At 45.3% G+C, this 16,904-nt stretch overlaps 3 protein-coding genes across 10 annotated transcripts in view; 1 reads left to right on the top strand and 2 right to left on the bottom strand.

Annotated features, from left to right (window-relative positions):
* Positions 1-1,462, bottom strand: part of TTF2 (transcription termination factor 2) — a 21,724-nt gene extending 20,262 nt beyond the window's left edge. For 3 of the 5 annotated variants that reach the window (XR_009964987.1, XM_062619502.1, XM_062619503.1), the window contains exons 1-2: positions 1,324-1,462; positions 425-536 (exon numbers count right to left, since the gene is read on the bottom strand). Coding sequence is in view for 4 of the 5 variants with exons in the window: in XM_062619502.1 (XP_062475486.1) it covers positions 425-536; positions 1,324-1,372 (161 nt within the window). In the remaining variant the exon portion in view is untranslated. Of the gene's footprint in view, positions 1-424; positions 537-672; positions 788-1,323 lie in introns of those variants that run through there. The other 2 variants (XM_062619504.1, XM_062619505.1) reach the window with 1 other exon arrangement.
* On the bottom strand, positions 1,021-12,811 carry GPR161 (G protein-coupled receptor 161). 4 transcript variants are annotated; one of them, XM_062619509.1, is made up of 8 exons: positions 12,730-12,811; positions 11,832-11,921; positions 10,825-10,858; positions 10,110-10,617; positions 8,883-9,607; positions 7,174-7,278; positions 4,456-4,587; positions 1,021-3,758 (listed from the first exon to the last, which is right to left on the bottom strand). In XM_062619509.1, exons 4-8 carry the CDS (start codon positions 10,547-10,549, stop codon positions 3,511-3,513), a joined length of 1,650 nt encoding a protein of 549 aa, XP_062475493.1. In that variant the 5' UTR covers positions 10,550-10,617; positions 10,825-10,858; positions 11,832-11,921; positions 12,730-12,811; the 3' UTR covers positions 1,021-3,510. The 4 variants fall into 4 exon arrangements, 3 of the variants coding, with proteins under 3 accessions (XP_062475493.1, XP_062475492.1, XP_062475495.1); XM_062619508.1 differs by lacking the exon at positions 12,730-12,811 and adding an exon at positions 12,554-12,674; XM_062619511.1 differs by lacking the exon at positions 12,730-12,811 and having other exon boundaries at positions 4,468-4,587; positions 11,832-12,226.
* The window catches only part of TIPRL (TOR signaling pathway regulator), an 18,988-nt gene continuing 14,893 nt past the window's right edge, over positions 12,810-16,904 (top strand). Inside the window, exon 1 of the mRNA XM_062619524.1 lies at positions 12,810-12,936. The gene's annotated coding sequence lies outside the window, so the exon portion shown is untranslated. The remainder of the gene's footprint in view (positions 12,937-16,904) is intronic.

The following is a 16,904-nucleotide window of genomic DNA, read 5'->3' as shown; positions in this document are numbered from 1 at the left end:
AGGGAACAGCGGCAGCAAAAAGTTACTTGGGACAAAATACTTGGAGAGTCTTCTCAAGGACTACATAACTAAGAAAGCAAGTTTGCAGTGTTAGGAAGAAATTCTTCATTATGAGGGCAATGAGGCGCTGGCACAGGTTGCCTAGAGCTGTTGCTACTCCATTCCCTGGCAGTGTTCAAGGTCATGTTGGAAGGGGCCTTGAGCACCCTGGTCTAGTGTGAGGTGGCCCTGCCCGTGGCAGGGGGTTGGAAGTAGATGTGCTTTAGGGTCCTTTCCAACACAAACCATTCTGTGCTTCGACAACTACTGACACAGCACCGAACTTCCCTCAGAGCAGAGGTGTGCTGCCGTGTCCCACCCCGTTGCACCGCCCCCCAGCAGCACAACAGGGAACAGCCCTCCCGCCCCGCCACGCTGCACTTACGGCGCCGGGAGGACGAAGCCACAGGCCGCGGGGCCCTGCGCGCCGCACACGTAGAAGCTCTTCCCCTTGTTGGGGCCATCGCGGACGCCCGTCTTCAGGAAGCAGAGGGACCCTGCAGGGCGGAGAGCTGGTCAGCCCCAGCCCCAGCCCCAGCCCCAGCCCCAGCCCCAGCCCCAGCCCCAGCCCCAGCCCCAGCCCCAGCCCCAGCCCCAGCCCCAGCCATACGGGCGCCACCCGCTGCCCCTTACCATGCTCCGCGCACGGCACAGCCTCCATCGCCAACCACAACCGCCACAATCAAATCAACCAATCAGACCCAGCCCAACCAGAGCGGGGCGGGGCAAGGGAGCGGCGGACCCAATCCTCCCTGCGCTGTGAAGTCACCAATCCCATCGCTGCCCCGCCTCCGCGCAGATCACGCTTTGGAGCGCGGCGGAAAGGGCGTGAAGAGAAAAGCGCGCTGCCATTGGGGAGCGCAGGTCGAGAGGGCGTGGCTAAGACTAAGGGGCGTGGCCTTCGCGGTGTTGTCCCCCGGGTTCCCGCTGAAGTCACGTGGAAGTAACCGCAGTATAAACACACACGGCAGGCTATGAGGCTGGAAATAGTTTTGCTTTGCTTTTGTGTCGTGTTTAAGATGGGGAATACATGTTTACAAAATGTGTGTATTTCTTACTTACTGCTTTTGTCAGTGACAATTCAAGTGTGATAGCGACTGTGGTAGTAACAGAATTAGGGAAAAGTTGTAATGCATGTACAAAAATATTAACATTTACACTAAGTAAGGGGTCAGTGATATTAACAGGGACAGCCAAATTCAGCCACGGTGTAAACCGGCACAGCTTCAGCTGAATTTGACTCAGTACCTCTGTAAAAAAACAAGCTTCTAACAAAATACTCACAACTTTGTGCTTTCGCACAAGCCTTGGCATTTTTCCTCCTAAAACACATTATTCTGGGCTACCACTGGCTTCCCCACGTGCACAGGTACTCAGATGTGCTCTTCCTACATTCAGAAATATTCAGGTTTGCTCAGCTTGTTTTGGAGCAGGCCTAGGAAATAAATGGGATGCAGGTAAAATTCTTCCAGCCACCCGATGCAAGTGCACAGATAAGGAGTACCAAGTACTTTGAGCAACAGTGACTGTAATGTTAATGACAGCAATAATGATCTCAGTGCAGGGCATTTTCAATTAAATAACGGGATTTTTTGGTTTCTTTTCTTAGATGAGTGCCCACAGGTGCCAATTTATCCAACGCACTAGAAGCGAAAAGTTCAGGAGTGAGGACCTTGCTATTATTAGTAGTTTCATTCCTGTGTTAGGCAAAGAGCCATTTTACTGGTGCTCAAGTGTTCTTGCTGTAACAGCCTGTTCTTAATCAGCAAACCATGTACTGAATTTTAAGCATGCAGCTGTATCTTACATGGCAATGTAATGGGATTCAGGCTAGTTCATAAAATCAAGCTGCTTTGTCCAGAGATGGACATAAGCTTGTGCTGAAATGTTTCCAAGTTGGGAACTCAGGCAACAGGGTGTCTATGTACAGTACGGGGGCTCTGCCTCCAGAACAGTTTGCTTCTCTGCCTCCAAGTGCATCACACACAGCCATAATTTAACAAGTGTGCATCCAGTTTTTGCCCAGATGGAAACATCCCGCCCCTGATTTCCAAACCATCTGCTGCAAAACCTCAGACACACCACTTCTGGGGAAAGGTGGAGGGGTGGGGGGGAATGGGCACAGAGCAAACAGATGGAAATCCTTGGTCCTTAAGTCTATTTGCTACTGACATCTCCAAGAAATTATCCTATTCATTTATGTCTCTCTTTGAAATAAGCAGTAGGGCAGGGCTGCAACCCTCACAAAGTAAGGAAGGGGCTACCCCAAGAAGGCACAGAAACATTCCTCAAGCTAGGCATCCTTGTATGATCCACCTCATCCCTCTTTTCCTAACAAACCTTTTCACCTCTGCAGCCTGTTTATTTGCCAGCAGCTTGACTGTTGCAGTTTCCCTTCTTTGGCAAGCAGGGCTGATCAACCCTCTCACAAAGGCCTAGCAAGGTCATGTCTGTACAGTGCTCACGAACATGCAAAGTGCAATATAAGCGCCAAATGTTCCTATTTTAGAGATTCATGAATATTCCAAGAAATAGATGCACTGAAGTACCTATAGCTTAAACACTACATTCCCTCACGATTGAAAAAAAAAAAAAAACAAAAAAAACAAAACACAAAGCAAAAAACCCTCCTAGAACTTCTGTCTCTGGAAAAGATGAATGCTGGATATGAAGTGGTAATACATTATTTGTATTCTTTCAAGCTTATCACAGCCATAGAGTGCCCTTTTAGTAAAAGCAAAACCAGAGAAGTGAAGTTCTCAGGGAAACTAAGAACTCTGCATTGATGATTTCCTTAAATACCATCTCTGCGGTATTTCTAGCACAAGTCTGCTCCCACCTACTACATCTAAAGCAGCTGCTGTCACATAAGGCAGAAGCAACACATAGTACACTTTCAGATCTAGTGTTCTGATGAACAGCCAGAGATATGCGCTAGCAAGGGTAAGAAACACCGTAACTTGCATGAGCTCTCTGAAAAGTTCAGGTTTGGCCCTTAATAAAGGCCATGCTGCTCATTTGGGAGTCTGTGACAGTAAGGCATAGTATCCAATGAACAAGCTCCCTATCAGAGCACTACAGCTATCGAATATAAACTGATTACCTTGGGGTACAGAAAAGGATCTATGTAATAATGAATTAAGCACTGCACATACATTTCCATTTTTCATTCCTAAAGCTTTGGCCGATAATGGACCCAAGATTCAACAGACTAATGATCTGGTCGATAAAATCAAACTCTGCATTCCTACACACTGCGTGATACATTTAAGACATGGCACAAGAGTCAATAGCACCCTAAACAGTAAACAAACACTGCTGTAAAATGCTGATGCAAGTACCAGAATTTTTCAAGTGTTGAGAAAACACTGAAAACATCCTGAGAAGATACCCTGGTTCTGTTGAAACACCAACAGCTGTTGTAGGTCCCGCTTAGTGGTTTCTTTCAGGTTTCATATGCCAGTGCTCCTGTCAAATAGTCCCTTCATCGATGCTCTGCAACTTAAGTCTCTGGCTAGCATGGGGCCTGACGCCACGCCGTGTGTTCACAGTGCTTCCTGGCAGAGTCCGGGCAGGGAACAGAGCTCCTGGTAAAGCATCTTCCCCAAACAAGCTGATCTTCACATCAGCTTCAATAGCTCTTGCTAAACTGGATGCGTAACTGTCCAGGGATTTATGGACTTCAGCTTTTACATGAAGAACAGAATTCTTTGCAGATTCTGGGGGAAAAAAAAAAAAAACAAGCAAACAATATATCAGAAAACAAAGAGGATCAACATGGCTGTGCAATTGCTTGAAGACTATTAATCCTTTTGTCAAAGTATCATCACGCCCTCTGAAAATACTTTACATGTACAATACTTTACGTATGATTCCAGCAACTTTGCTAGCACAGAATCAAGTAAGTTAACTGAACATAAGTGAATTGGTTCATCTTATTTTAGCCCAGATCTGCTGAGAAACACACTCAAAAGTAAGTGAAGTAAAAAAAATGTAAATGAAAGTGGAATTATATTGAGACCATTTAAAGTCTGTAGATGGAAGAATTTCAAGTCTGTGAATGACAAAGTTCAGAGAAGGCAACAAATGAGAAACATCTGGATAATGGAATCAAAGTATGAGGACAAGAAAATGTATTCCTTGGGAAATGCAGAACCAGATGCAACAAACACCAGATGAGTGGAGTTGCAGAGAAGATTCTGCTGTGCAACATAAATGATACGTATGCAGGGAATGCCAGCTTCTAACTTTTGTCCTTGTCGCTTCTTGAGAACTGGAAGAGACTAATCTTACTTTCTGTTGTACCTGCATGAATGGTCAGGTCTGCCACGTAAACAGTGGTCAGATGTAATTAAAAGTTTCTGGGAGGCTTCCTGAGCACATTATATAGTTGATAATGAGCATTTCCATACTTACCCCTAAACCCACCTTTAATTTGCTCTACTTCATCTTCAAACGTCACTGAACTCCTCCTTCGAGGAGGACAGACACAGTGTGAGGCTTGAGTGCTATCTGAGCTATAATCTTCAAGAAGCATTGTCTCTGTTCCTGAAACAAAGCAAGAGTTCTCAAGCAAGACAGAGTAATGCTGGGATACAATATTTATGTGGTGGCAAAAACCTTCCTGTTAATAGCAGCTCCTTCAAAAGATGTCGAAACCCAGCATTTGTGAGTAAATTTCAGCTTGAAATAAACACTGCACAAAAAAAGAATGAGGTCACTCGAACTACTTGGAAATCTTTTATCATTAGCTATCTAAAACCTCAAGCAGTTCCTCTAAATGTTCAGCTGAAGAGCTTATAATGTCAATAGGACAGCCAACAAAGGTGCAACCTTACCTTCAGAAAATGAAAGATAAAGATGAGGGCAACTTCCCCCTGATGAAGACAAGAGACTAACACTGGCTACCTGTGAGGCAAACAACCATAGCTGCCAAATGTCAGGCTTGTCATCAGACCTGGATGGAAATCTGAATGGGAGAATTTTTCTGTTCAATTCAGTCTGTATCTAAAAGCCTGTTTTTACTTTCCTGAAGTATATTTTAATGGGGAAAAAAATCTCTTGCTGGTTGGAAATGATTTTTGTCTGATGAGTTGTCTTTTTTTTCCAGTTGAGGAGTTTTTTGGCTTTTTTAATGTCATCACCCTACATTTGTTTTGCACCTTTCCAATATAAAATAGCATTTACAAGTACAAGGAAATTAATCTTGCCATCTCTGCAATGCTTCTACACAAAGGGCAAGACTGCAGCTCAGACTTCCCTTGCAATGCTGGTCTCTGCTGTGTACAGGAGAAGCGAAACAAGCACTATGGGGAGATGCCAGGACAGTGCTGGGTGAGCAGTCCTCAGGGAAGTCCATTTACTCCTCTGATGTGACAACAGGCCTAGGACAAAAAGCCTTCACAACTTTTAGAACTCTTCCAGAAGGTGGCTTCCCATCTCTCTTCACCCACTTGACTGCTTTTGATCCCCAAACGTATTTTTTGCACAAAGGAGGTGTTCCAGCACCCATAGTACAGACAGTGAAAGACATAACTGGGGGTGTACCTCTAGACAACATACTGCTCCATAAGCCTGCTCTTTGCTGACAATTCACTGCGATATAGCAAAGCGATAAACTCTAGTGTTATGTCACTTCTACCTCCAGCAAACAAAAATGAGCTGCTGCCCTAATACACAATCCCAGATAAGCTAACAGCCTCCTCTGCTGTTCTGTGGATCAGCTGGATTTAAGGCTATCTCTTGAAAACAGCAGACTCTTACAGATCTTCAAGGGTACCGGATCCTCCTTAGCAATATTGTGTGCACTGGAAGGGTGGCACTAGGAAGAAAGATACTTTTTCTCATGGAACAGATTTTTAGTGCGTTTTTTTTTCAAATGCACTACTTGAGTACACTTTTTTCAAATGAGGGTAGTGAAGAAACTAGCCTCTTGTTCTTACAGGGTGGATCATTGTCCTTTGAGTAATAGAACTTAAGGCAGCATTTACAGCAATTAAAACTTGGGTCTCACATCACATTTTGTGTATAGCTGGGACTACTTGGATTCTTGTCCTCTCCTACTACTTCATCTCTTTTTCACAACATGAAAAGCTCAGCTTAAGTTTACCAGAGCAGATGAAGACACAGGCCACGGGATCAGGTACTGCAGCAGGCAGCACTGAAGAGGGACTAAGATTTCTTTCTGCTCTTTAGTTCCTCACAGTATAGGCATCCAGTGAAACAGTATTTCACAATGGATCACTGCATTGACAATCCCTGGCTCTGGAATGTAGTTGCACTTCTAACAGCACTCAGTGTGTATTTAGTTTGCTCATTTGTTTAAACTGTTCAGTACCATTCCTCAAAAGATGATAACACAACATCCTCTTAACTGAGACAGGTTTACCAGGATGCTATTCTCCTTTATATACATCTGCAGAATACCTACAATAGGCATAAAACTACCAATGTAGAACAACTACCAAAATAAATCCCAGCTCCATAAACTTCCTTTACAAAAGTAAGAAACAAACCTCTAGCACCAAGCAAATGTTAGATAGTCACCCTCTGGTGTCTCTAGAGCAGTGCAGTTAAGGAGAGGTAGCTGATTTAACTACCAGAAAAATCTAGCTACAGTTCTGGATAGAAAATTACCAGCAGAACTTTCCCCTTTAGCAAACCACCTTCAGTTGAGAGTTCTTAAGTAGTAACAAAATCATAAGCTGACATCACCCAACGTGTTTATGTTTACACTGCAGGATGACCAAGACATGGTCTCTCACAAACTAAGAAACAGAGAAGCACATTCTCTACAGCACTTTGTTGCTCTGTTCCCCATGGGTACAGGGAAAGTCCCTGAAGAACAATCAAAACTAAAGGAGAAGAGCATGAAAACAGCAGTCCTGCTCCCAAGACACATTATCAAGAAGGGTCATCATTCCTTAAACTAAACAGTATTTTGCAAGTAAATATATCGAGAGCAAGGAAGGAAAAAAGCAACTGCAGCAGTTTTGTTGTAACAGCTGGAACAGATGCTTCATGTCATCCATCCACCAAGAGACATCTGTGTGTTTAAATACAGACTGTCCTAGAGAGTTCTGCCAAGATACAAGTGCAGTCTTCTGCTCCAGAGAGCAAGACACTTTTAGTTACCTGAATCCTGTGAGCAGCTGAAACCTGTGTCTCCTGTGCTGCTGCTGTTTCCTAATGGCCGCCCACCTGCCATGAGGGCAGTGAGATGAGGAGATAGCCCCAAATCTGTAAGAGAGACTTGTTCTTGTTATACAGTGAATGTTTAAGGTGTCTGCTGTAGTAAAAACCTCTTCTAGTAATGCCCTCTCTACTGCCTTATTTGTTATATCACATAAAACTTACCTTGCTCATCCAGAGTGCACAGCATCTGGATTTCCCAACTCAGAAATCCAGTCAGCAGCTTTCAAGTATCCTTGTAGTCTTCTCATATGGCAAGTCTCCTTTTCTACATGCACGATCTCCCACCAGCTCCTTTTGCAGTCACATGTTTTATCAGCCAGACAGGCTGAACAGGGAGCATATGCACTTAGAGAGATGAGGATATTTACCATACACCTTCTAGACAGAGAATAACCTGGCAGCCATCATCAGCTGTGACAGGCCATTAGAGTGGCAGGAAGCTCATGAGCAAAGCCAGGGCACTGAGATGCCTGACTTCTTTCAAATCCCCAAAACAAAAAGGGAGGAGATTCCGCAGTGGTGCTGTCTTTGGATCCCACTTCAAGATTTTGTTGTGGGTTGTTTGGTTTGTTTTTTTACCCTATCAGCTTTCAGCTAACACACCTGATAAACTTGAAGCTGTCAACTTCTTATTGCTTGGAAAAAGAAAGAAATTTCCAATTTTTAAACACCACCACCCCTCCCCACCCCAGTTCCCAATGTATTCATCCATAGCATCTCCTGGATACAGATTTGCCAAAGCACCTGCAGCTTGTGATGTGGTTGCAGCTGCAAAGCTCTTTCATTTAGATGGGAGCCTCTCCCAGGATGCAGAAAAGACAACAGAGCCTTGGTGCTCTCCTCTTCCTTCTGTATTTTAGATCTTCCTTCCCAATTAAGTAACTTCAGTTCCTGCTTCTGCACGAAATGTCCCAAAGGACATTTCGTGCAGAAGCATGAGGATGTCCTATTTTTGGAAGCTCCTGAACAGGACCATGGAAATGATTAAAAAATCAGAATGCTGTTGCATTGCTATTTTAAAAACAGTAAACTGACCAACTGAAGCTCTCAGCCTCTAGCTTGGGTAGACATCAAATAGTTTTACTCTTTTACATAGTTTTACTTTGTTTATGATCTTTTCTTCACAACCATTAAGCCTAAAAACTGAATTTACAGAAATAGTTGCACCAGTGAAACTGTAGTAGATCTCAAACAGTTGTAGCATAATGCCAGGAACTGAACAACAAGTGCTGCAAAATATGTTATTGTAGTGCTCAAATCTGAGTAACACAAAATGATAGACATATGAGAAGAAACGCTTGAGAAGAAAATAAACTGGTTTTATCACCACTATGTTTTCTCTGGCAGAGAAAACTTTAGTAGGAGAAAGAGGTTATTTCCCACAGAAAAAGAGAAATTCTCCTTTCAAGTGTCCGCAACAACCTGAACAAAAGACTGCTGAAACCTCCAGAAACATCCCACTGTTTACAGAGCCCAGAAACATGCCAGGCACACACAGACATTAAGTCTTATTCTTACTCGTATTAAGGAAGAGTGTCTTTTGTGGCCATGCATCTTACCTGTGATCCCGTTGGAAATGCACACGCAGACATTAAGTCTTATTCTTACTGCTATTAAGGAAGAGTGTCTTTTGTGGCCATGCATCTTACCTGTGATCCTGTTGGAAATGCTGAATAACCTTGATGTTCTGTGCCGCTGAACAAAGGTCTCACGATAATACCGATCCCCAAAACACATTCCTAGTAGTTCTTTGCGTACTGTTTTGTTCCACAGTCCATAAATTAGAGGATGGCAAATGGCACTGGAAAAGGACAACCATGTAGCTAATGTCTCCAAGGCAGGGGAAATACTATTCTTTCCCCAAAGTGCTTCTGATGTAATTACTACCATGTAAGGCCCCCATGTAATCACAAAAGCACCGATGACAACCAAGATGGTTATGAAAGCTTTGCATTGGTTGGCTGAGTAGACAACCCCTTGGAAAGTATTCCTTCTGCTGCCTGAAGAGGATGTGGAAGTGTTGGAGTTCTTCCTCCCATTCCTCTGGGAGTCCTCCTCCACAATGATGACACTACCACAGTGGATTTTGCGGGCCTTAATCCTTGCCACTCGGAATATGAATCCATAGCAGATCATCATGACCATGAAAGGCAGCAACGCGCACCAGATCTGCCAGAAGGCAGTGTATCCAGCCTCTTTATGCCAGGCTGCCACACACATCCACTTGAACTGGTCAAACTCCAAAGATGACCAACCGAAAAGTGGAGGGAGGCAGCCAATAAGGGAATGTAGCCACACATACACAAGAGCTACCACTGCTCTGTTGCCTGTTATCTTCATTGGGTAAATCATTGGGTACAGGACAGCATAGTACCTGATGGACAAGAAAAGAAAGAGTCAATGGAAGCACAAAAGATGTACAATAAAAAAAGGACATATTTTAATGATGTTGATATCTAGCTCTCCTTTCTCCAAACCCTGAAGTGAGTTCAGGGAGCCTGTTTAAAAAAATAATTACATGCAAAAATACATATCATTGCAGTCAAGACTGTAAAACTTGGCTGAAGGCACACATGAAGCTATTAAATCTGTCCCTACATGTGAGTGCATGAGGGTATAATCTGGACTTTTAAAGTCATTATTTCTTGTTTCTCAAGTAGTATGTTATTATACAATCAATAGCTTTAAAAACCTCTAAAGGCATGTGTGCATTTTGCATTATTGATGACACCACTTTCTTCTGTTCTACATCAAAATTTCCCAAGGGGCTGAAGGAAAAAGGACTCCACAGCAGTACGCAGCATTATCCACTGATATGAACACCCTATGGAATGATGAGGCAACTCGTTACAATTCATCAGAAAAGGAGTGCTTACCGGTCTACAGCTATGAGTCCAAGAGTAAGCATGCTGGCTGAGCTGATCAGCATGTAGAGCAGTGCTGAGAAATTGCACCAAACAACTCCGAAGATCCATTCTCGCCTGATGGAGCTGGTGACAACAAAAGGTAGCACCAGTACAGAGAGCAGAAAGTTGGAGAGGGTCAGGCTGAATACAAACTTGTTGCTCAACGTGAGAAGGTAAGACTTCCGATACAGGGTGATGACAATCACCAGGTTGCCCAAGCAGATGAAAATAGCAATGACGATTATAGCAATGGACTCGGTGACTCTGACTGCCCCGTCTTCCTGCGAGGTGAGATTCCTCAGGCCCTTCACATTGCTGAGGGAAGAATTGCTGCTCATGGTCAGAGTATGCAGAGTTGGATCAGCCAAGACATGCTGAGCAGCTAGAAGCAGCACAACGCTCAGAAACATTCAGTCAAGACTTCTTCAAATTCTCTCCAAAGACTGGAGGCCCTTTTGCCTGTGTTAATTAAATTTACCTGTAGAATGCAGGAAACCATTTTAGATGGGAAAGTGAAGGGGAAGAAAATTGCTTATGGGTATACCAAAGAGGTCAGTGACAGTACCAAGCCTAGAACATGGAAGAAGCTGTCTGAAAGACAAGAAGTGGGGGGACAAAGAAGAAAATCAGCACATTTTACTTTAAAATTTTCCAAGTATCTTACTTGTTTCTAAACCATACTTACTAGTTGTGCATCTCATTCAGTCCCTTCATCTCGGCTGTGAAGAAACAGGAATGACACTGTCAGTCTTTGATTTGCACTTTAAAATAAGTAACTTTTGTTTGGTTGGGTTTTGTTTTGTTTGTGGTTTGTTTGTGTTTTTTTTAATTCTGCCTGTTTATCCTGCTTGTTACCTTGTATATTGCCTATGCAGCATTTCCTGGTGGTCTGTGGATACTCAGCTAATCATATCCTGCTGACTCTTTCTTAACAGTTGCTATATAACATTCAAAGACTCAGGGACCATTGTACGCACTCTCCTAACATCACTTCTCCATGTTTATAATCACCTTAGCTACAGTGGTGATTCTGTTTTACTGACAGTACCAAAGGACTGGGGAAACTGCTTTTCTGTACATGAAGACATTTTTCTGTACATATTCTTTACAATGAGAGTGGTGAAATACTGGCACAGGCTGCCCAGAGAGGTGGTGGGTGCACCACCCCTGGAGACATTCAAGGCCAGGCTGGATGTGGCTCTGGGCAACCTGATCTAGTTGAGAATGTCCCTGCTCATTGCAGGGGGTTGGAGTACATGACTTTGGAAGTCCTTTCCAGCCCAGACTATTCTATGATTCTATGAAGCTCAAAAGACACTTCCTCGCATTAGGCTGCAGTCCACTTCTTGAGACAACCTTTAACCTCCGACTTCTCAGTGCTAATATCCACCCCACCGATTCACAGCCTCCATTTGTGACCCTTCGTTTTTTCTCCCAGTTCCTCAGCAGCCCTCTCCCTGCTGCCTCCAACTCCTACCTACTTCATTCAATCCTTCCCCCACCTGCAGGCCAGCATACTGAAGAAAAAGCACCACCAAAACCCCAACAGATATGCAAACCCTAAAACTGGAGAGTTCACCAATTAATGTGAAGTTGGTATTAGCATTCTTTTTGGAAACTAGAGACTTGGGGAAAGGTATCTCAGCTAACTCTGTGCCAATCCATAGCTCCCAAAAGGCCAGGAGTACTCACAGAAACGCTTCTGTCTGCGCGGCTGCCGTGGCCTTAGCCGGCAGTGTCAGGCGGGAGAGCCACGTTTTTCCCATTTTTATCTGTGCTTTCCTAAGAACATAATTAAAGACATTACTGGCCCTTGCTTTGTAAATCGTAACCTAGCTCTTCTCTAGTGAAGCTCTCTGCCAACTCTTGCAAAAGTGCTTTTCCTCACGTTTCTCCCCAGACGTGCCCGCACACCTCTGTGAGCCTTCCGAGAGCTTTCTGACGAGTGCAGGTTTTGGAAAGGCGGCTACCCCCTGAGAAGCTAAGGCCGCTGCCTGCACCAGCGCCCGCCGGGCCATCTGAGGCTTCCCGTCCCCTCACGGCCCTGCTGCACCCTCAGGGTAGAAGGTAGCCTCCGGGAGAGGAGAGGGCAGGGCAGGGCAGCATCTCATCCTGTCCCATCTCATCCCACCCCTGCCCGGCTGCTTGCAGCGCGACCAGGCGTGCCGGCATACACAAAGCCGGCCGTGTCGATGGGGAGGACGGGGGTCGCCATTTTGCCCCCCAGTAGCCAACAAAGGGCGAGGGCAGGGTCCTCCGCTCCGAGCATCCATCGTTTCCCCCTACCCCCCATCCCGGCGGCCCGCCGCTCCCACCACCCCTACCGCCCGCCCCGCCACGGCCGCCGGTGCTAGCACCGCACTCACCGCCCGCCGCCAGTACTCGGGATTACAGCGTCCCGGACCTCTCACCACCGCCAGAGAGGCCCCGAGCCGCAGTCCACCCGTCCCCGCCCGCCGCGGCCATCGCCATACCCCCTCCCAGCCGGCCCGGCCCGGCCCACCCTACCGTGTCCTCCCGCCGCGACCCCTCCCCTCCATCACCGCCCGCCATTTTCTCTGTGGTCGCTGCTGCCACCACCACCACGAACTGGTTTGCGGCTTCTTAAACAAAAGACGGAGAGTCTAGTTTGGAAAGTCCCAAATTGGCAGCAGTTTCTGGCGATCCAGATGGGACCCTGAACTCGGACTGGATCTCGCTCGGGAAACCATCGCAGCCGAAGGGGGATTCCCTACACGGACTCCAGCACCCGCCGGTGGGATTACCCGGGGACTCCACGGGCGAACCCCCGGTTGTGGTGAGTTTTTGAGCAGTGTCCTATACAGAGACATTTTTAGTGTTGTTTCGGTTTTGATCTCTCTCCCCGAGTAACTCCTATCAGAAAAGACGGATCGGAGGGGTAAAAGGTACCTTAAAGTGTTCCCATGCAGGATTAAGGTGACGACCGGTCACTTGGAATTTGGGTTTTTGACATATTCCTAGGAATTGGTTTGCTTATTTCGGAATTGTCTTCGTTATGTTGGTAAAATGAATTGTTTTGGATTCTCCGGTAAAGGGTGTTTTGCTGCTGCGCTATTTCATGAATTCATAGAATGGTTTGAGTTGAAGGGAACCTAATAGCTCATCTAGTTCCAACCCCTTGCTACAGGCAGGGACACCTGCCACTAGACCAGGTTGCTCAAAGCCCCATTCAACCTGGCCTTGAACACTGCCAGGGATGGGGCAGCCACAGCTTCTGAGGGCAATCTGTCCCAGTGCCTCACCACCCTTATAGTGGAGAATTTCTTCCTAATGTCTGATCTAAGCCTACCTTCTTTCAGTTTAAAGTCACCTTGTCCTGTAGTTACCTGCCCTTGTAAAAAGCCTCTCCAGCTCTCTTGTGGCCCCCCTTTAGGCACTGGAAGCTGCTCTAAGGTCTCCCTGGAGCCTTCTCTTCTCCAGGCTGAACAGCCCCAACTCTCTCAGCCTGTTGTCAGAGGAGAGGTGCTCCATCTCTCTGAGCATCCTTGTGGCATCTTCAGGACTCGCTCGAGCAGGTCCACGTCCCTCTTTTGTTGGGGGCCCCAGAGCTGACCACAGTACTACAGGTGGGGTCTCACAAGAGTGAAGTAGAGGGGTAGAATTCTCTCCTTCGACCTGCTGGTCACGTTCCTTTTGATGCAGCCCAGGATACAGTTGGCTTTCTCGGCTGCCAGCACACACTGCCGGCTTATATTGAGCATTTAATTGAGACAAGGAGGCACAAAAGCACAAAATTTAATCAGTTCTAAGCAATGTTAAGTGTGATGGTTTAGTAATGGAAAATAACTGCGGTGTTTGAAGGTAGTTGACATAGTTTCAGGTCCTTAGGACCTTAGTACACAAGGTGTAAGAAAAGCAGAATAGAAAAACGACCTGGGGACTGACTAGCAGATGTCCAGGGTGGGCACAGATAAACTAACTGATAAGTAGAAGGACAGGATGATTGCTATGTTTGTGGTGTTAATAAACCCATTAAGCTGGTATACTGGGGAGTATCCAGGACTAGCTGATGTCCAGGATGGGAGCAGTTAAACTAACTGATAAGTGGATGGGCAGAATGATTGCTATGTCTGTAATGTTAATTAAGCTTGTTGGGAAAAGTAAACGACCCTTAAAGACCACCACATTTTTGTATGCATGCCGGAAACTTTCTGGAAAATGATGTAATATGCCCAGTGACCATACAAGGATGGCCTGCATGGCAGTACGGTGGCACAGGTTAGGAGGAGCTATCCCCCATTTCCCCCGGCCCCTCATAACACCTGCTTGTCAACTTGAAACTGTTAGCGAGTTTGTTCCTGGAGTTTTCTCCGAATCATCATCAGTCAACACCCCTAAGTCCTTCTCCTCAGGGCTGCTCTCAGACCGTTCTCCACCCAGCCTGTGGTTGGGATTGTCCCGACCCAGGTGTAGGACCTTGCACTTGGCCTGTTGAATTTCATGAGGCTGGCATTGGCCCACCTGTCAAGCATGTCAGGGTCCCTCTGGATGGCATTCCTTCCCTCCAGCACGTCGACCAAACCACCAAAGATCAACAAGGCCAAGTGCAAGGTCCTGCACTTGGGTCACGGCAGTCCCAGCTACAGTTGCAGGTTGGGTGGAAAAATGTTTCAGAGCAGCCCTGCAGAGAAGGACTTGGGGGTGTTGGTCGATGAGAAAATGAACATGAGCGGGCAGTGTGTGCGCTCACAGGCCAGAAAGCCAATGGTATCCTGGGCTGCATCAAAAGGAACATGAGCAGCAGGTCGAAGGAGGTGATCCTGCCCCTCTACTTTGCTCTCGTGGAAATTGACTAGCAGGTCAGACTGCTAAACAAACAGCAGAAGGACAAGTATTACTAATACTGGCAGGAAAATACTCAGTACTGGAAAATAGTCCAGAATATCAAAAAGATGAACAATTAGCTGAGTTACTGAAGGCAAAGAAAAATGAGAAAGGATGGTGGATCACTGAAGACAACAGTAATCTTAACAACCCCTCTCATAAAGGAAATGATAGATCAGGAACACAAGAGTACCCATTGGGGTGCAGAAATATTAGAAGACAATCTAAACTTGTGAGTGTTAAGAATAGGAATGGGAAGAATCCCTAAGAGTATTGTGAAGAAGTCTGAAATATGCCAGAGGAATAATCCTCAAATCCAACCGCAACCTCTTCCCAGAGGTCAAGAAAGGAAATACAGCAGGACACTATTGGGAAATAGATTTCTTCAGAATTACCATGACAAAATGTGCATTGGTATTTATTGGTTTTGGTAGATGCTTTTTGAGGATGGCTGGAAGCTTTTTGTTGTCGAACAAATCAGGCTAAAGAGGTAAGGTATTCTTAAAAGGGATTATCCCAAGATAATGGAATCCCAATAAAAATGTCACCAAATAGAGGGCCTCATTTTGTAGCTAAAATAATCAAAAAACTAGCTTAAACACTACACATAAAATGTCATCTCCATACCCCCTGGAGACCCTAGTCCAATGGAAAGGTAGAAAGAATGAATCGGTCAATTGAGAGACATACAAATAAAATGTGTCAGGAAACCAAATGAAAATGGCCAGACATACTGCTTTTGGGGATTATAAGAATAATCCCCAACAATAGAGACAAAGTAAGTACATTTGAGGTTTTATATGGGCAACCTTACCAGCTAATGAATATAAACCAGCTTCTGCCAGTATCCTGGGACAGGGGTATTTAAAGGACTATGTGATGTCTTTAGGAAAAGTGTTATTTTCTGTCAACAAGTATTTGCAATTACATGCACCATTAGGATTGGATACAGCAGTTCATTGTTTCAAACCTGATTTGGTCTGCCTGTGGATGTAGAACAATGAACCTCTAAAGGAATGTTGGAAAGGACCTTTTCAAGTCTTGTTCAACCTGCACCATGGCGAAACTGCAGGGAGTGGAATTGTGGATCTGTAAAAAGTAGTAAGATAGAATTTTACAAGTAAGCCGTTAAACTTAACTGTCAGAGCAAGATAACGAGATGGCGGTTAAGGCGGGAACTGGGTTAGTGGTTACAGTTCATAACAAGTTCAACAATGTGCAGGTTAGCAAATAAGGGGATGGGGCTTTTAAATTAGAGTAGTGGGAGATGCAAACAGGGCTGGGAGTTCACATGGGATGTTCAGGTGCCTTGGATAAGCTGTAAACCTTGGAGTACCTGACCAGTGGGAAACAGCGTTGCAGTCAGGGATAGGGAATATAAGGAAGAACTTTATAGTCACTGGGTGTGCCTTCTTATTAGGACACCCGTTTATTCAAAAATGTTTAATAAATCGCTGCTTCACTGTTGCATCTAACCTGAGTCTTTACAAGAGAAGTTTTGAAGTTTCTAACAGATCCACTACACTTGAAAGAAGGCCACAAATCCAGAGAAATGGGAAGTAACTCCACCAGAACCATTAAAAGTGAAATTCAGAGAAAGAACTTGATAGAAAAAGGCCCATGAAAATCAACAAGGTGCTTGGTGACAGCCAGCATGGCTTCACTAAGGGGAAATCCTGCCTGACCAATTTGGTCGCCTTCTATGATGGGGCTACGGAACTGGTGGACAGGGGTAGAGCAGTTGATGTCATCTACCTGGACTTGTGTAAAGTGTTTGACACTGTCCCACACGACATCCTTGTCTCTAAATTGGAGCAACATCAATTTGATGGATGGACCACTCTGTGGATAAAGAACTGGCTGGATGGCTGCACACCAAGAGTTGTGGTCAATGGCTCAATGTCCAGCTGGAGCCAGTAA

This window comes from Pezoporus occidentalis, unplaced genomic scaffold, assembly GCF_034315485.1.
Source record: "Pezoporus occidentalis ecotype Australia unplaced genomic scaffold, CSIRO_AGI_Poc_V1 ctg211, whole genome shotgun sequence".
Classification (NCBI taxonomy): Eukaryota; Metazoa; Chordata; class Aves; order Psittaciformes; family Psittacidae; genus Pezoporus; species Pezoporus occidentalis.
The sequence above is the reverse complement of the archived record's forward strand: the minus strand, read 5'-3'. Positions and strand labels throughout refer to the sequence as shown.